Genomic DNA, 13,254 nt, shown 5'->3' with positions numbered 1-13,254 from the left:
TTCTGACTTAAGTGTACACTTCCAGTGTGGACACATTTATATCATTAATTTTCTAAACGTTTTGTAGTAATTGTTTGTTAACTTTTGGTCATTTCTTATTTGTTTGATCACAAGCAATTTGTTACCTCCTTGATCAGCTCTCGTTCAGCTTGGTATATGTGCGTTAGAGAGTGGCCTTTCCCCAGTAGTAGAATTCCCATCTTTAGCCTATTCAGATACACATTTATGGAGTGGTGGTTATATCCCAGGAACTGCTTTGTGCTAGGGATACAACGAATAAGACAATGTCCTTAACCCTGACCTCAAAGGTTAATTGTTTTTCATAATGTAATATTGGTGTTACACTGCTAGTATGGGCAAAATACCATGAGAAGCGACATGAGGAGGCTTTGAAATTCTGCCTGTCTCGGGAGACAAAATGCCCCTCTAAGATGTATTGCTCTGGGTCATGAAGAGTAGTACCTAGGCTTAAACAGCTAGTTTGGTAATTTTCTTCAGCATGTTAGAAAGGGGAAGAAAAGAGACAGACCAGTTTACCTGTTAAAGAAGAAAAATTCAGAGTATTTCTTAAAAAATGTTTTAAAGACTTAGAAGTGTAACATTCTAGAATCTTTTGATAAACATACCTTAACTCCTGATAGTCCTCTCACAACAGTACAGCTCAAGAATGTATATTAACAGGACTTTCTGTTAGTGGGACAATGTGAATTGGTATCAATAGTGGCACTTTCCCTGAAAGTCATGGTACATTTCTACTCAAAGCAGCATTTATAACTCAAATTGTCATAGTGTAGTAAGTTTACATATCAATAGAGGGAAGAAATTGTTAGGAAGACATTTGACCCTCAATTTTGTACTTTTAGTACCTTGCAAAGTACTAGATATTTAAAGTATCAGGGAAAGGTAAAATTATTTTCAGTATGCTTTAAGAAATGGCTTAATATGAGTGGGTCATTTTTTTAAGTTTGTGGGTCTTTAGGTGGTGAATGTTTTAGTGTTCTAATCTAGAAAATATATATACATGGAATGCCTCCTTTTTTGACATTGTGGGTAAATGAGACTTTACTACATTTAATAACACTGCTTAATATGTATTTTTAATAACAAAATATTCTGTTTTGCATGCTGCTCCATGCTTTGTATCTAATAGAAGTGTTTTTCTTCTAGGTTCAAAAGATGTTGTGATAAAGGCACAAGTTTTAGCTGGTGGAAGAGGAAAAGGAACATTTGAAAGTGGCCTCAAAGGGGGAGTGAAGATAGTTTTCTCGTAAGTTATGTTTTACACATACAGACACCATTATTAAAGAAAACAATGTAAATTTGTAAAAGATGCCCCTTATTATTGAATTGATAAAAATACTGAGATTTAAATATTAGATGAGGTAAGATTTTGACTGTCATGTGCTTTTATTTTTCTCAGTCGGAGGAGAAAAGAGTTTGAGTTCTTTTTCTTATTTTAGTCCAGAAGAAGCAAAAGCTGTTTCCTCACAGATGATTGGGAGAAAGTTGTTTACCAAGCAAACAGGAGAAAAGGGCAGAATATGCAATCAAGTACTGGTTTGTGAGCGAAGATATCCCAGGAGAGAATACTACTTTGCTATTACAATGGAAAGGTCATTTCAAGTGAGTAATTGTAGACATGATACATTTAGGATGATCTTATTACATTCAAGTTCAAAAGTTGATTAGTATTTCTATTTGTATAGGAAGGGTTAAAAAGGTATGGTCCATAATCTATTTGTATATGTCATGGGAACAATATTTTTATGTCATTTTTAAAAACCAACATGATTAATGCCATCAGACTTAATACTATAATATTGTGGTAATAAAAACTGTAGGCAAAACCATGTTGAAATAAAAACCACAGAATTTCCAAATTGTTAATTTGCTAAGAGCAGCTTAAATCATTTCTGATTCACCTTTAGATTCCATAGACTGAGAAAATAATTTCTAGCACAGTAAGGTATTCTAACCAAAGAGAAAGTCTCTGGAACCACTAAGAGAATGTGTATCCCTGGCTTCATCTTTTTCTTTTTCAACCTCTTTGTATTTTTGATAGTTTGCGGTTTGTTTCACGAGAGGATTTGATACTTGGTAAGTTCAAGGATGGCATTCAATAGGAAACAGTATGCTTCTAAGGAGCATAACCTTATTCTGCTCTGCTCTCTTTATGGAACTTAGAATGCTAGAAATGAACTTAAGGCATCACATGAAGAGAAAATTCCTTCATAGACCTAGGGCTTGGAAAGGGCATTGACAGTGATTTTATGGTGTAATTATCTGGCTTTTTGAGTGCATTGGTTAACTTTTATGAGCTGAATCTGTGTAGTAACTAGCTTGTCTTTTGAAGCAGGCTGGGTACATATTTGGTAGCCCTAGTCAGGATTTGATGTAGAACATCACTAATTACGTAATTAGTAATGTAACAAAAATTTTAAGGGGTCATGAAAATGTTTTCTTATATAAAACAGCTCTTTTAAAAATAGCTATTTTCCATATTGTGATTTTTTTTTTACAGTTCATTAAGTTTTCTTGTAATGTTTGAGTGATATTATAAAATATCTTTTGTAACTTTGAATTTTTATAAGAAAGTATTTTTTAAGGTATAACACTAGATGGTAGTAAACACCTGCTCAGAATATAAGATTAAAGAACATTGCTTTGTTCGTAAGTGATGTCTTTACCTCTGTAGGTTTCTTTATGTGATAGAATTTAGTTTTGTAAGTTACTTTAGAAATCCCATGACAATAACCTTATATATTACAAATATTTGCAAAAATTATGTTTTTACAAATTCATTTATTTTCACTACATTTTCTTTTCCTTTTCATTGATGTTATATATCAGCATCTATCATTTTGTTAGTTATTAATGTTTTTACTTTCTGTTATAGCCAGGAACAAGGTGTATGTGCCTGGACAGTTTGAGATATGAGTCCTGTAATATTGCACAGAGTAGCTCATCTTGATTAGAATAAATGTAGCAAACTGAATATGTGTTATTAAAGATATGAATATAACACAGTGAATATATTGTATTAAAGATATGTTAAAGCATTAGGAAAAATGATCAAATTTGAATTCATTTTAAGAACTTGAATTTTTGGAGAACTCTGAGTCTTATTAAGGAAAAATGTTTTTATTTCATTTGCACAAGTAATATATAGTTGTAATAATTCATGCTAAAAATTCAGTAGTACTAGTTGAACTATCTGGCCAAAGACATTATAATGTGCTTTGATGCTATCATATTAGGCCAATGTGGAGTTGGTTGGTGTTACTTCTGGGGTAAAAAGAACTATTTTGGGATTCCCTCTGGACAGGTTCTTATTAAATGACAAAAAATAAGTCGGCTATTTAAAAAGAAAAGCCCATTTTGATTGAATTAAAGTCATATGCTTAGGACTTAACTGATCTTTTTTTTTTTTAATATGTGGGCTTTAAAAAAAAACTTTATTTATTTTTGGCTGCGTTGGGTCTTGGTTGCTGTATGCAGGCTTTCTCTAGTTGCAGTGAGCGGGGGCTACTCTTTGTTGCCGTGTGTGGGCTTCTCATTGCGGTGGCTTCTCTTGTTGAAGAGCATGTATGGTACGCGGGCTTAGTAGTTGTGGCGCACGGGCTTAGTTGCTCTGTGGCATGTGGGATCTTCCCGGACCAGGGCTCGAACCCGTGTCCCCTGAATTGGCAGGTGGATTCTTAACAACTGCGCCACCAGGGAAGTCGAGGACTTAACTGATCTTTAAAAATTGCTTTTGTTGCTTATCTGTTTTCAGAAGATGAATCATAAACTCTACTGGTATTCTTTGTATGTATTGCATCAGGAAGCCTGGGCAGATATGTACCATGGGGTTGACATGCCAAAAAAAAAAAATCAATTTAAATTCCTATTCTGTGTTTTGGTACTTTTTAAAAATCAGATTTCTTAACATTTTCCCAGTGCCTGTTGGGAACTTCTGGACTGAGACAAATCTGATTTAACAAATCACATTTGCTGCTTTATTTTCCTAGTAAAACATTGCAATCTGCTGTAAATGAATGGTACGTTTAACTGTGTCAGTTTTTTACTTTGTTTGGATTAAATATAAAATGTGCTGTGAGAATTCCAAATTTTATTTTCCATACTTTTCTTAAAAAGAGATACTTACTTTAAGTGGCCTCTTTGTCATATGATTTTAAATTCAAATCCATTTTAAGGCAAAACCTTTTGTAAGACCAACAAGAAAAGAGGAATTTAGGTTAAGAAAGTGAAAATAGCATTATTAATTTATTTGAAATTACAGTTCTTTGCTAGAACTTAAATTGTTCTGAAAGCTTATTACTAAGATTTAAAAGTTAAAACCAAATCATTTAAACAGAAGCACCAGTTCATTCAGCAGTCATGATCATATGCAAAACTACAGTCATTGTTTTAACTGATCTCTATTTTATTTACCTATGTAAGCTTTCTTCTGACTAATTGGCTATAAATTTTGGGGTTTCTTTCTAGTTGGTCAGGGAATTAGTACAAAGAGAATTTGTTCACTTTCTTTTATATATTTATTATTTCATATGTATTTTTTTTTAGACTTTTCTCTAACTTACAGCGAACTCTTGGAGATCTAATCATTACTTTAGTGAGAAACGTTTTTCCCCCAGTAGTGCTGCCTTTTATGTGGCTCTTCACTTCTCTTATCAGTAGATATGAAAAGAAAAGGACAGTAAAACTAGAATAAAATGTTCAAATACTTTAAAAGTTTGTTGATTCTACCTTTTCAGTTGAATAAAATTGTATTTGGGGGTTATCTGTAGATTAATTTACTTATATTTTACTTCAATAGCATGACAGTAGATTCATTTATCTGTATTTTACTTTAATAGCATGATAGTAGTTGATAGATTCTTCTTAAATCTGAGTTTTTCCCTCTCTCTTTAGATCTCTTTAAAAGCTTATAATTTTGAATTGTCTTTCTAGGGGAAAATGAAGAATACCTTTTCATTTGAAGTTTATAGAGAAAGTAAAAATTAGACTTTAATTTCAAACATTTCCCTTGACTTAAGCTTGCCATTGTTCTCTTCTTTAGTCTCAGAAACGCACAACGAATTCTTCTATTAAATATTTTTTGTGCTTGTTGCGGTGAGCTCTGACACCAAGTAACCAGAACTGAGCCAGACTTCACAGGTTAAGGGCACAGTCCTCCACATGACTGCCCTCACTTCAGACATCAGCCTCAAGTTTGGGGGTCCCCAGGTCACCCTCACTTCTGACGAGCTGGCAACAAGTTTGGGAATTCCTAGTACCCCTCAGGTTTCATAATTTGCTAGAATGACTCACAGAACTTAGGAAAATACTACACTTGTGATTACAGTTTTACTATTGCCAAAGGATACAAATCAGAACCAGCAAAATGGACAGATGATGCATAGGGCAAGGTCTGGGAGAGTCCCAAGCATAAAGTTTCCATTTGCTTCAGGGATGTGTCACCCTCCTGACATATTGATATGTGACAATACACAGAATATTGGCAACCACAAAAGCCCACTGAGTTTCTAGTCGAGTTGTTTTTATTTTTTAAATTGTGGTCAAAACATAGAATATGAAATTTACTATCTTTAACAGCTTTTATGTGTACAGTACAATAATGTTAACTTTGTGCATATTGTTTTACAACAGATCAAGGACATTTTCCATCTTGTGAAACTGAAACTCTGTATCCATTGAAAAACACCTTCCCCTTTATCCCTTCCTTCAACTCCTGGCAACCACCATTCTTTCTGTTTGTAAGATTTTGATTATTTTAGATACCTCATATCAGTGGAATCATGCAGTATTTGTCTTTTTGCGATTGGTTTATTTTGCTTATCATAATGTCCTCAAGGTTCATCTATGTTGTAGCATATGTCAAGATTTCTTTACTTTTAAAGAATGAATAATATTCCACTGTATGTATGTACATTATTTTCTTTATCTTTCATCTGTTGGTGGACATCCAGGTTTCTTCTGCCTCTTGGCTATTATGAATAATGTTGCAGTTAACATGGGCATGGAAGTATCTATTTGAGGTTCTGTTTTCAGTTTTTTTGGATATATACCCAGAAGTAGGATTGCTGGATCGTATATTGAAGTTTTTGAGGAACCTCCATACTGTTCTCTACAGTGAGTCCACTATTTTACATTTCTGCCAACAGGGTACAAGAGTTCCATTTTCTCCACTTTCTCACAAACACTATTATTATTATTGACAGAAATTATCCTGATGGGTATGAGGTTATATTGTGGTTTTGATATGCATTTCCCCAATGATTAATAATATTGAGTACCCTTTCACATGCTCGTTGGCCATTTGTATGTTGTTATGGACTGAATGTTTATGTCTCCCCCCAAATTCATATATTGAAGCCCTAACTGCCAATGTCATGGAACTGTGTAACTGGAAGAGTTTTGAGGTGCATGCTAGAAAAAGCTGAGATTGCCATGAAAGGACTTTTAAAGTTGATTCTGGTGAGGACTCAGAAAGAAAAAAGTAGAGATACAGAGAAAGCTTCCATCTTCTTAGAGATTATATAAATAATCATGAACAGAATGTTGGTAGAAGTATGGATGGTAAAGACCATTCTGGTGAGGTCTCAGAAATGAAGAACATGTCTTCAGATGATGCAAAAAAGATGATCCTTGTTGTAAAGTGGCAAAGAATTTGACTGAATTGTATTCATGTTCCAGTGTTTTGTGGAAGGTAGAACTTGGGAGTGATGATATTAAATATTTAGCTGAGGAGATTTTTTTAACAAATTTATTAATTTTAAAATTTTTGGCTGCTTTCGGTCTTCGTTGCTGTGCATGGGCTTTCTCTAGTTGTGGCGAGTGGGGGCTACTCTTCATTGCGGTGCACAGGCTTCTCATTGCGGTGGCTCCTCTTGTTGCAGAGCACTGGCTCTAGGGGCGCAGGCTTCAGTAGTTGTGGTGTGCAGGCTCAGTAGTTGTGGCTCGCGGGGTCTGGAGTGTGGGCTTAGTTGCGCCACAGCACGTGGGATCTTCCCGGACCAGGGCTCGAACCCATATCCCCTGCATTGGCAGGTGGATTCTTAACCACTGTGCCACAAGGGAAGTCCCAGCTGAGGAGATTTCTAAGCAAAGTATTGAAGGGGTGGCTTCATTTCTCCTTACTGCTTATAGTAAAACTTGAGAAGAGAGAAATGAATTGAAGAAGGAATTATTAAGCAAAAAGGAATCAGAATTTAAACGTTTGGAAAATTCTCACCCTGCCTATATTGCAAAAAACTAGAAAGCTATTTGGAATATAATTATGAAGGGTGTGGCTGAAGAACCATTTGATAAGGAGAGTAGTATGGGTGTGAACCATGAATTGTGAGAAATAAATGTCTGTTGTTTAAGCCACCCAGTCTGGTATTTTGTTATAGCATCCTAAGCTAAGATGTGTATTTCCTTTGGAGAAATGTCTATTCAAGTCTTTTGCCGATTTTTAAATTGGGTTGTTTGGTTTTCTGGTTGAGTTGTAGTTCTTTATATATTCTGAATATTAATCTCTCACATACAGTTTGCATATATTTTCTCCCACTCTCTAGGTTGCCTTTTTGTTGATTGTTTCTTCTGCTGTGTAGAAGTTTTTAAGTTTGATATAGTCCCATTTGTATAGTTTGCTTTTGTTGCCTGTGATTTTCTCTTATTCAAGAAATTATTGCCAAATCCCATGTCATGAATCTTTTCCCCTGTGTTTTCTAGGAGTTTTACAGTTTCAGGCCTTACATTTAGGTCTTTCATCCATTTTGAGATAATTTTTGTATATGTATAAGGTAAGGGTCTAACTTCATTATTATGCATGTGGTATCTAGTTTCCCTAATACCATTTGTTGAAGAGCCTGTCGTTTCCCCATTGTGTAGCCTTGGTACCTTTGGAAGACCATTTGACCATATATATGAGGATTTATTTCTGGGTTCTCTATTCTGTTCCATTGAGGTCTGTCTTTATGTCAGAACCATACTGTTTTGATTACTATAGCTTTGTAATATGTTTTGAAATCAGGAAGTAAGAGGCCTCCAGCTTTGTTTTTCTTTCTCAAGATATTTTGGTTATTCAGGGTCCTATGAGATTTCATGTGAATTTTAGGATTTTTTTCCCCTATTTTTGCAAAAAAATGGATAGTGGAAAAAAGATTGTATTGGGGAAAAAATACCATTAGGATTTTAATAGGGATTGCATGGAATCTGTAGATTGCTTTGCGTAGTATTGGACATTCTAATAATATTAAGTCTTCCAATCCATGAACACAGGATGTTTACTTATTTGTGTCTTCTTCAGTTTCATTCAGCGTTGTTTTGTAGTTTTTAGTGTACAAGTCTTTTGTCTCCTTGGTTAAGTTTATTCCTAACTATTTTATTCTTTTTGACTCTATTATATCAATAAATTGGATCATTGTCTTAATTTCCTTTTTAGATTGTTCATTGTCAGTGTATAGGGATGCAAGGCATATTTGTGTGTTGATTTTGTGCTGTAACTTTGCTGAACTCATTTACTCTTAGCCAGTTTTTGGGGGGATTCTTGAGAGTTTTGTATATGCATGATCATATCATCTGTGAACAGAGCTAATTTTATTTCTTCCTTTCCTATTTGGGTGCTTTCTGTTTCTTTCTCTTGTCTGGTTGCTCTAGCTAGGGCTTCCAATACTATATTGGATAAAATGGTAAGAATGGGCATCCTTGCCTTTTTCCTAATCTTAGAAGGCAAGCTTTTAGTTGTTCACCATTGAATATGATGTTGGTTGTAGGCTTTTCATCTGTGGCCTTTATTATGTTGATGTAGTCCTTCTCTTCCTAGTTTGTTGAGTGTTTTTATGAAAGGGTGTTGAATTTTTTTCAAATGCTTTTTCTGCAGCAATTGAGATGGTCATGTGGTTTTTTTGACCTTGATTCTATTAATGTGGTGTGGTACACTGACTGATTTTCCTATGTTGAACCATCCTTGCATTCCAGGAATAAACCCCCTTTGATCATGATATATAATCCTTTTAATGTGTTATTGAATTTGGTAGGCTAGTATTTTGTTAAGAGTTTTTGCATCAGTATTCATCAGGGGTATTGGTAAGTAGTTTTCCTGTAGTATCTTTGTCTGATGTTGTAACAGGGTAATGCTAGCCTCATGGAATGAGTTCGGCAGTGTTCCCTCCTCTTCAGTTTTCTTTTTTTTGGGAATAGTTTGAGAAAGATTCGTGGAATTCTTCAGTGAAGCCATCTCGTCCTGGGCTTTTCTTTGTCAGGAGGTTTTTGATTACTCATTCAATCTCTCTGTTATAGCTCTGTTCAGATTTTTTATTTCTCCATGGCTCAGTCTTGCTAGATTGTATGTTTCTAGGGATTTATTTCTTCTAGGTTACCCAATTTGTTGGTGTTTGATTGTTCATAGTAGTCTCTTATGGTCCTTTTCACTTCTGTGGCATCAGTTGTAATGTCTCCTCTTTCACTACTGATTTTTGTTATTTGAATCTTTTCTATTTTTCTTAGTCTAGCTAATGGTTAGTCAATTTTGTTGATCTTTTTAACAAACCAACTCTTAGTTTTGCTAATTTTTTTCTGTTTTTTAAAAAATTTTCTATTTTATATGTTTCTGCTTTAATCTTTATTATTTCCTTCCTTTTGCTAACATTGGGTTCAGTTTGTTCTTCTTTTTCTACTTCCTTGAGTTGTTAAAAAGAAAGCCATGAGTTGGGTGCTTTCCTCCAACTTTGGTGAGCTGTGTTGGCTTCTATCTATAGTATTACAAGTTCTCTGGTGCTGTCACAAGCTGCTGAGCTTTATTTTGTTCTCAGTGCCTCTCCCCCACAAGACATTCAGAGTTTGCAGGTTCCCTGTTAGCCCTCCAAGTCAGGTGAGACAGAAACCAGTTCCTTGGACAGACCCCTGAAAAGCAGAAATGTTAGATGCACATTTCACTCTTCTCTTTCCCTCCCAAGGGGGAAGCCCCACATTGGGCTATTTCTCGGATATTGAGCTGTGTTGGCTTGGGGGAGGGGCTCACTTAGATGAAATAAACTGACTTTTCTTACCCATTTCCTTGCAGTTGAACTTGCTTGGAGTACTGCAACTTCTTAACTGTTTTCTGGTTTTCTCTAATAGGCATTTGGGGTCATATATTGTTGTTGTTAAGTTAGTGTTTCTGTGGGAGAGCAAAATCTGGGGCTTTCTTTTCCACCATCTTGCTGACCCTGATGTCCAGAGTATTTTTGGGTAGTGGCAGTGGGGGTGTGCAGGGGTTATGAAGTAGGAATGATTGACTGAATCATTGCCCACTAAGTTAAACTTAATCTCCAGGCCTCCTTCCCTCTTGGAAGTGTAGGCTGATATCATGTGGCTCAAAGCTCCAACCTTCTAATCACATCATTAGTCTTTCTGACCTGGTCAGTGCCCACCTGAGTCATCTCCTTTGTATTATCTAGGGGTCCATTGTGAGTCACCTCATTAACATAAACGCTCAGATGTAGGGGAGGGTTTAGAAGTTGCCTCCCATGCACTGGGGACAAAGGCCAGCCAAATTCTTTATTACACATGTATATTGAAATCTAGTCAGGCAGTATAAAATTTAAAAGGTACAAAGATGTACAGGGAAATACAAATCTTCCACCCATCCTTGTTCCTCAACTCAACCACCCAGTTTTTCTCCTGGAGGGCTGATACTTAAACCTTTTTTTGCCTAAATAACAGTTAACTCTCTTTAAAAAATAATAAATTCCACCACCACCACCACCACCACCACCACCCTGCCTCCCCCACCCTGGTCCCTTTGGCTATTGCCATATTTTGAGGATTTGAAAGACTGTATTGTTCTCCAAACAGTAATGAATATAATATTATTCCTTTACATTATACCTTGAAATGAATTTGTTACTGAAACACTTAGGTACTGGGATAGAAAAGTGAAATTAGTCTTTTGAGGTTTTTTTTTTCTGGATTAAGAATAATATATTCACTGTAGAAATTTTTTTTAAAATAGTGACACATAAAATAACAAAAGTCTTATCATTTAATGTTTTATTTCTTATCTTTTTTCTGCTTGTGTGAATAGTGGGAGGGTGCATATTTCAGCACACTTTATGTTAAAAAAAACACAGTTGAGAATAGAATCTAAGGTTTCGTATCATTTTTTCCCAGATTACACTGCTGAGATCATTTTCCTTTCCAGATGCATTAAATAATCTTTAGTAGCATGGTTTTACCATTTCCTTGTTTTTGCATGTTAAGATTATTTCTGGTTTTGTGCATAAATTAGCAAATCTATTAGATAATTTTACTTTGTTTTTTCTTGATTGATTTTAGAAGACTTAAAAGTTAACTTAATTGTTTGGTATTTATCATCTTACCTTCTTATATTGCTCATGATAATAGCCAGAGCTATTCTTTCAAGGTAGGTAGCTTTCTTTTTTACTGACTTCTAGTAGGGCTACAGCTTATAAAATCAGGACCTTTTGTTCATTAGGCTTTCCCTATTAAATATCAGTAAACTGTTTTATGATTTTTTTAATGTTCTTTAAACAATACTTTAATGTCCCTTCAGTTCTTGTGAAAAATGCATAGGTTATATATTTCACATATGTATATGATTATATTAAGTTGTTTGGTATACATTTGTATCTGTTTTTAATCTTTTTCCCTCACAGGTGAGCCATTGTCTTCCTCTTCCTTTTCACTTCTTTTCCATTATTTCAATTGAACACTTAGGGGGGGCATTGTGCAGGTGATGCAAGGATAAATTCTCAAGGGAATTTAAAAATAGTGGGGAGTGATAGATGTATAAGTCTGATAGTGTACACAAATAGATTTTAAGATTTTATTGACGGTTCCAAAATAAAATCTAGATATTTTGGCTGTTTCCCCTCCTGCTAGGGTCCTGTATTGATAGGAAGTTCTCAAGGTGGTGTCAACATTGAAGATGTTGCTGCTGAGACTCCTGAGGCCATAGTTAAAGAACCTATTGATATTGTAGAAGGCATCAAAAAGGAACAAGCTGTTCGGGTATGTTGTACTCCGAAACATTTCTAGCTTTTGATTGGATAATTACAACCCTTAAAGAGAATTAACTGTGTAAGTGAAGTGATTGACAAAACTTCTTAAAAATTTTTTTTGAGTGTCAAGGCATGTTAATATGTAGTTTGAAATTGCAACTTTTTAGAAGTATCTAAAGCGTTTTTCTTCATATCCTTCATAAATATTTTACTATGTATCTTTAAAAGATAAGGATTCTTTTAAAATAGCCACTATACCATTCCATCCCTAGTAAAACTAACTATAACTTCTTAATGTCATCACTTACCCAGTCATTCAAATTCCCTAATTGTCTCAATTTTTTTTTTTCTTTTACAGTTTGAGTTGGGATCCACATAAGTTCTTTCATTGTGGTTGGTTAATAGGTCTCATAGGTCTTCTTCTAGTTTATAGGTTTCCTTTCCCTCACTTTCGTCATCCATTTTCTTTCATTTTGTTGAAGAACCTGGGATAATTATACTTTATTGTTTTTCATAGTCTGGATTTTACATCCCCATGGTGGCATTTAACATGTCCTATCCCCCCTTTATTTCCTGTAAGTTGTATGGAATGGTAGGGACACTGTCTCATATATCCCTACGATAGATCAGTGGTTTTATTTTTGGGGGGTTTTATGGACGCTTTTAAGAATCTGTTTAAAGCTGTGGACTTTCTCTCAGTGTATGTACATACTCGGTAAATTTTGCCTACAGTTTCACTAGTTTTCTGTACCATCCTTCTTGTGTGCCTCTTCCTCCCATTCGATTCCCACCCCACCCAGAAAAAGCCCCCCAAAAGAAAAACTTAACCATGAAGTTTAGTATTATGGCCTGTGAGAGTTGCTTGTTAATGTTTGTAATACTGCTATTAAATTGTTTAGCTTATATATAAAAAATGAGTGACCCATCTTAAAAAGAAGTTTGAATATTAAAGTTTGAATGAAATTAACATCTCTTATTAGGAAACTGTCAAAAGAAGCTTATGGTATTGAAGTACAGTAGAGCAGGAACTTTGACTGATAAAAAGATTTCCCTGCTAAAGCATGAAGAAAGTCATTTAGGCAAGTGAATGGTATAAATGTTTAAAGGGGACAGAGATTTGATTCATTAGGTAGTTATGTGAGAGTGATGACTGGAGACTTAAATTTAAATGAGAAAGAAAACACTTGATTTACAAGAATACTTGAAGGAATAATCTACTAAGATTGTACCTTTTTGAGTGATGGATGAACAGAAATAGTTCCCA

General features: G+C 34.9%; 1 protein-coding gene across 5 annotated transcripts in view; it reads left to right on the top strand.

The window, feature by feature from the left end:
- The window catches only part of SUCLA2 (succinate-CoA ligase ADP-forming subunit beta), a 48,543-nt gene that overhangs the window by 15,280 nt on the left and 20,009 nt on the right, over positions 1-13,254 (top strand). For 4 of the 5 annotated variants that reach the window (XR_016388695.1, XR_016388696.1, XM_022574838.2 and 1 more), the window contains 3 exons: positions 1,168-1,267; positions 1,461-1,623; positions 11,872-12,000. Coding sequence is in view for 2 of the 5 variants with exons in the window: in XM_022574838.2 (XP_022430546.1) it covers positions 1,168-1,267; positions 1,461-1,623; positions 11,872-12,000 (392 nt within the window). In the remaining 3 variants the exon portion in view is untranslated. Of the gene's footprint in view, positions 1-808; positions 1,268-1,420; positions 1,624-11,871; positions 12,001-13,254 lie in introns of those variants that run through there. The other variant, XR_016388697.1, reaches the window with a different exon arrangement.

The sequence above is a fragment of the Delphinapterus leucas genome, chromosome 18 (genome assembly GCF_059928025.1).
Source record: "Delphinapterus leucas isolate spDelLeu-1000000601 "Yukka" chromosome 18, BTC_Dleu_Yukka2, whole genome shotgun sequence".
Taxonomy (NCBI): Eukaryota; Metazoa; Chordata; class Mammalia; order Artiodactyla; family Monodontidae; genus Delphinapterus; species Delphinapterus leucas.
Note: the sequence above shows the minus strand (reverse complement) of the source record. Positions and strands in the feature narration are given on the sequence as shown.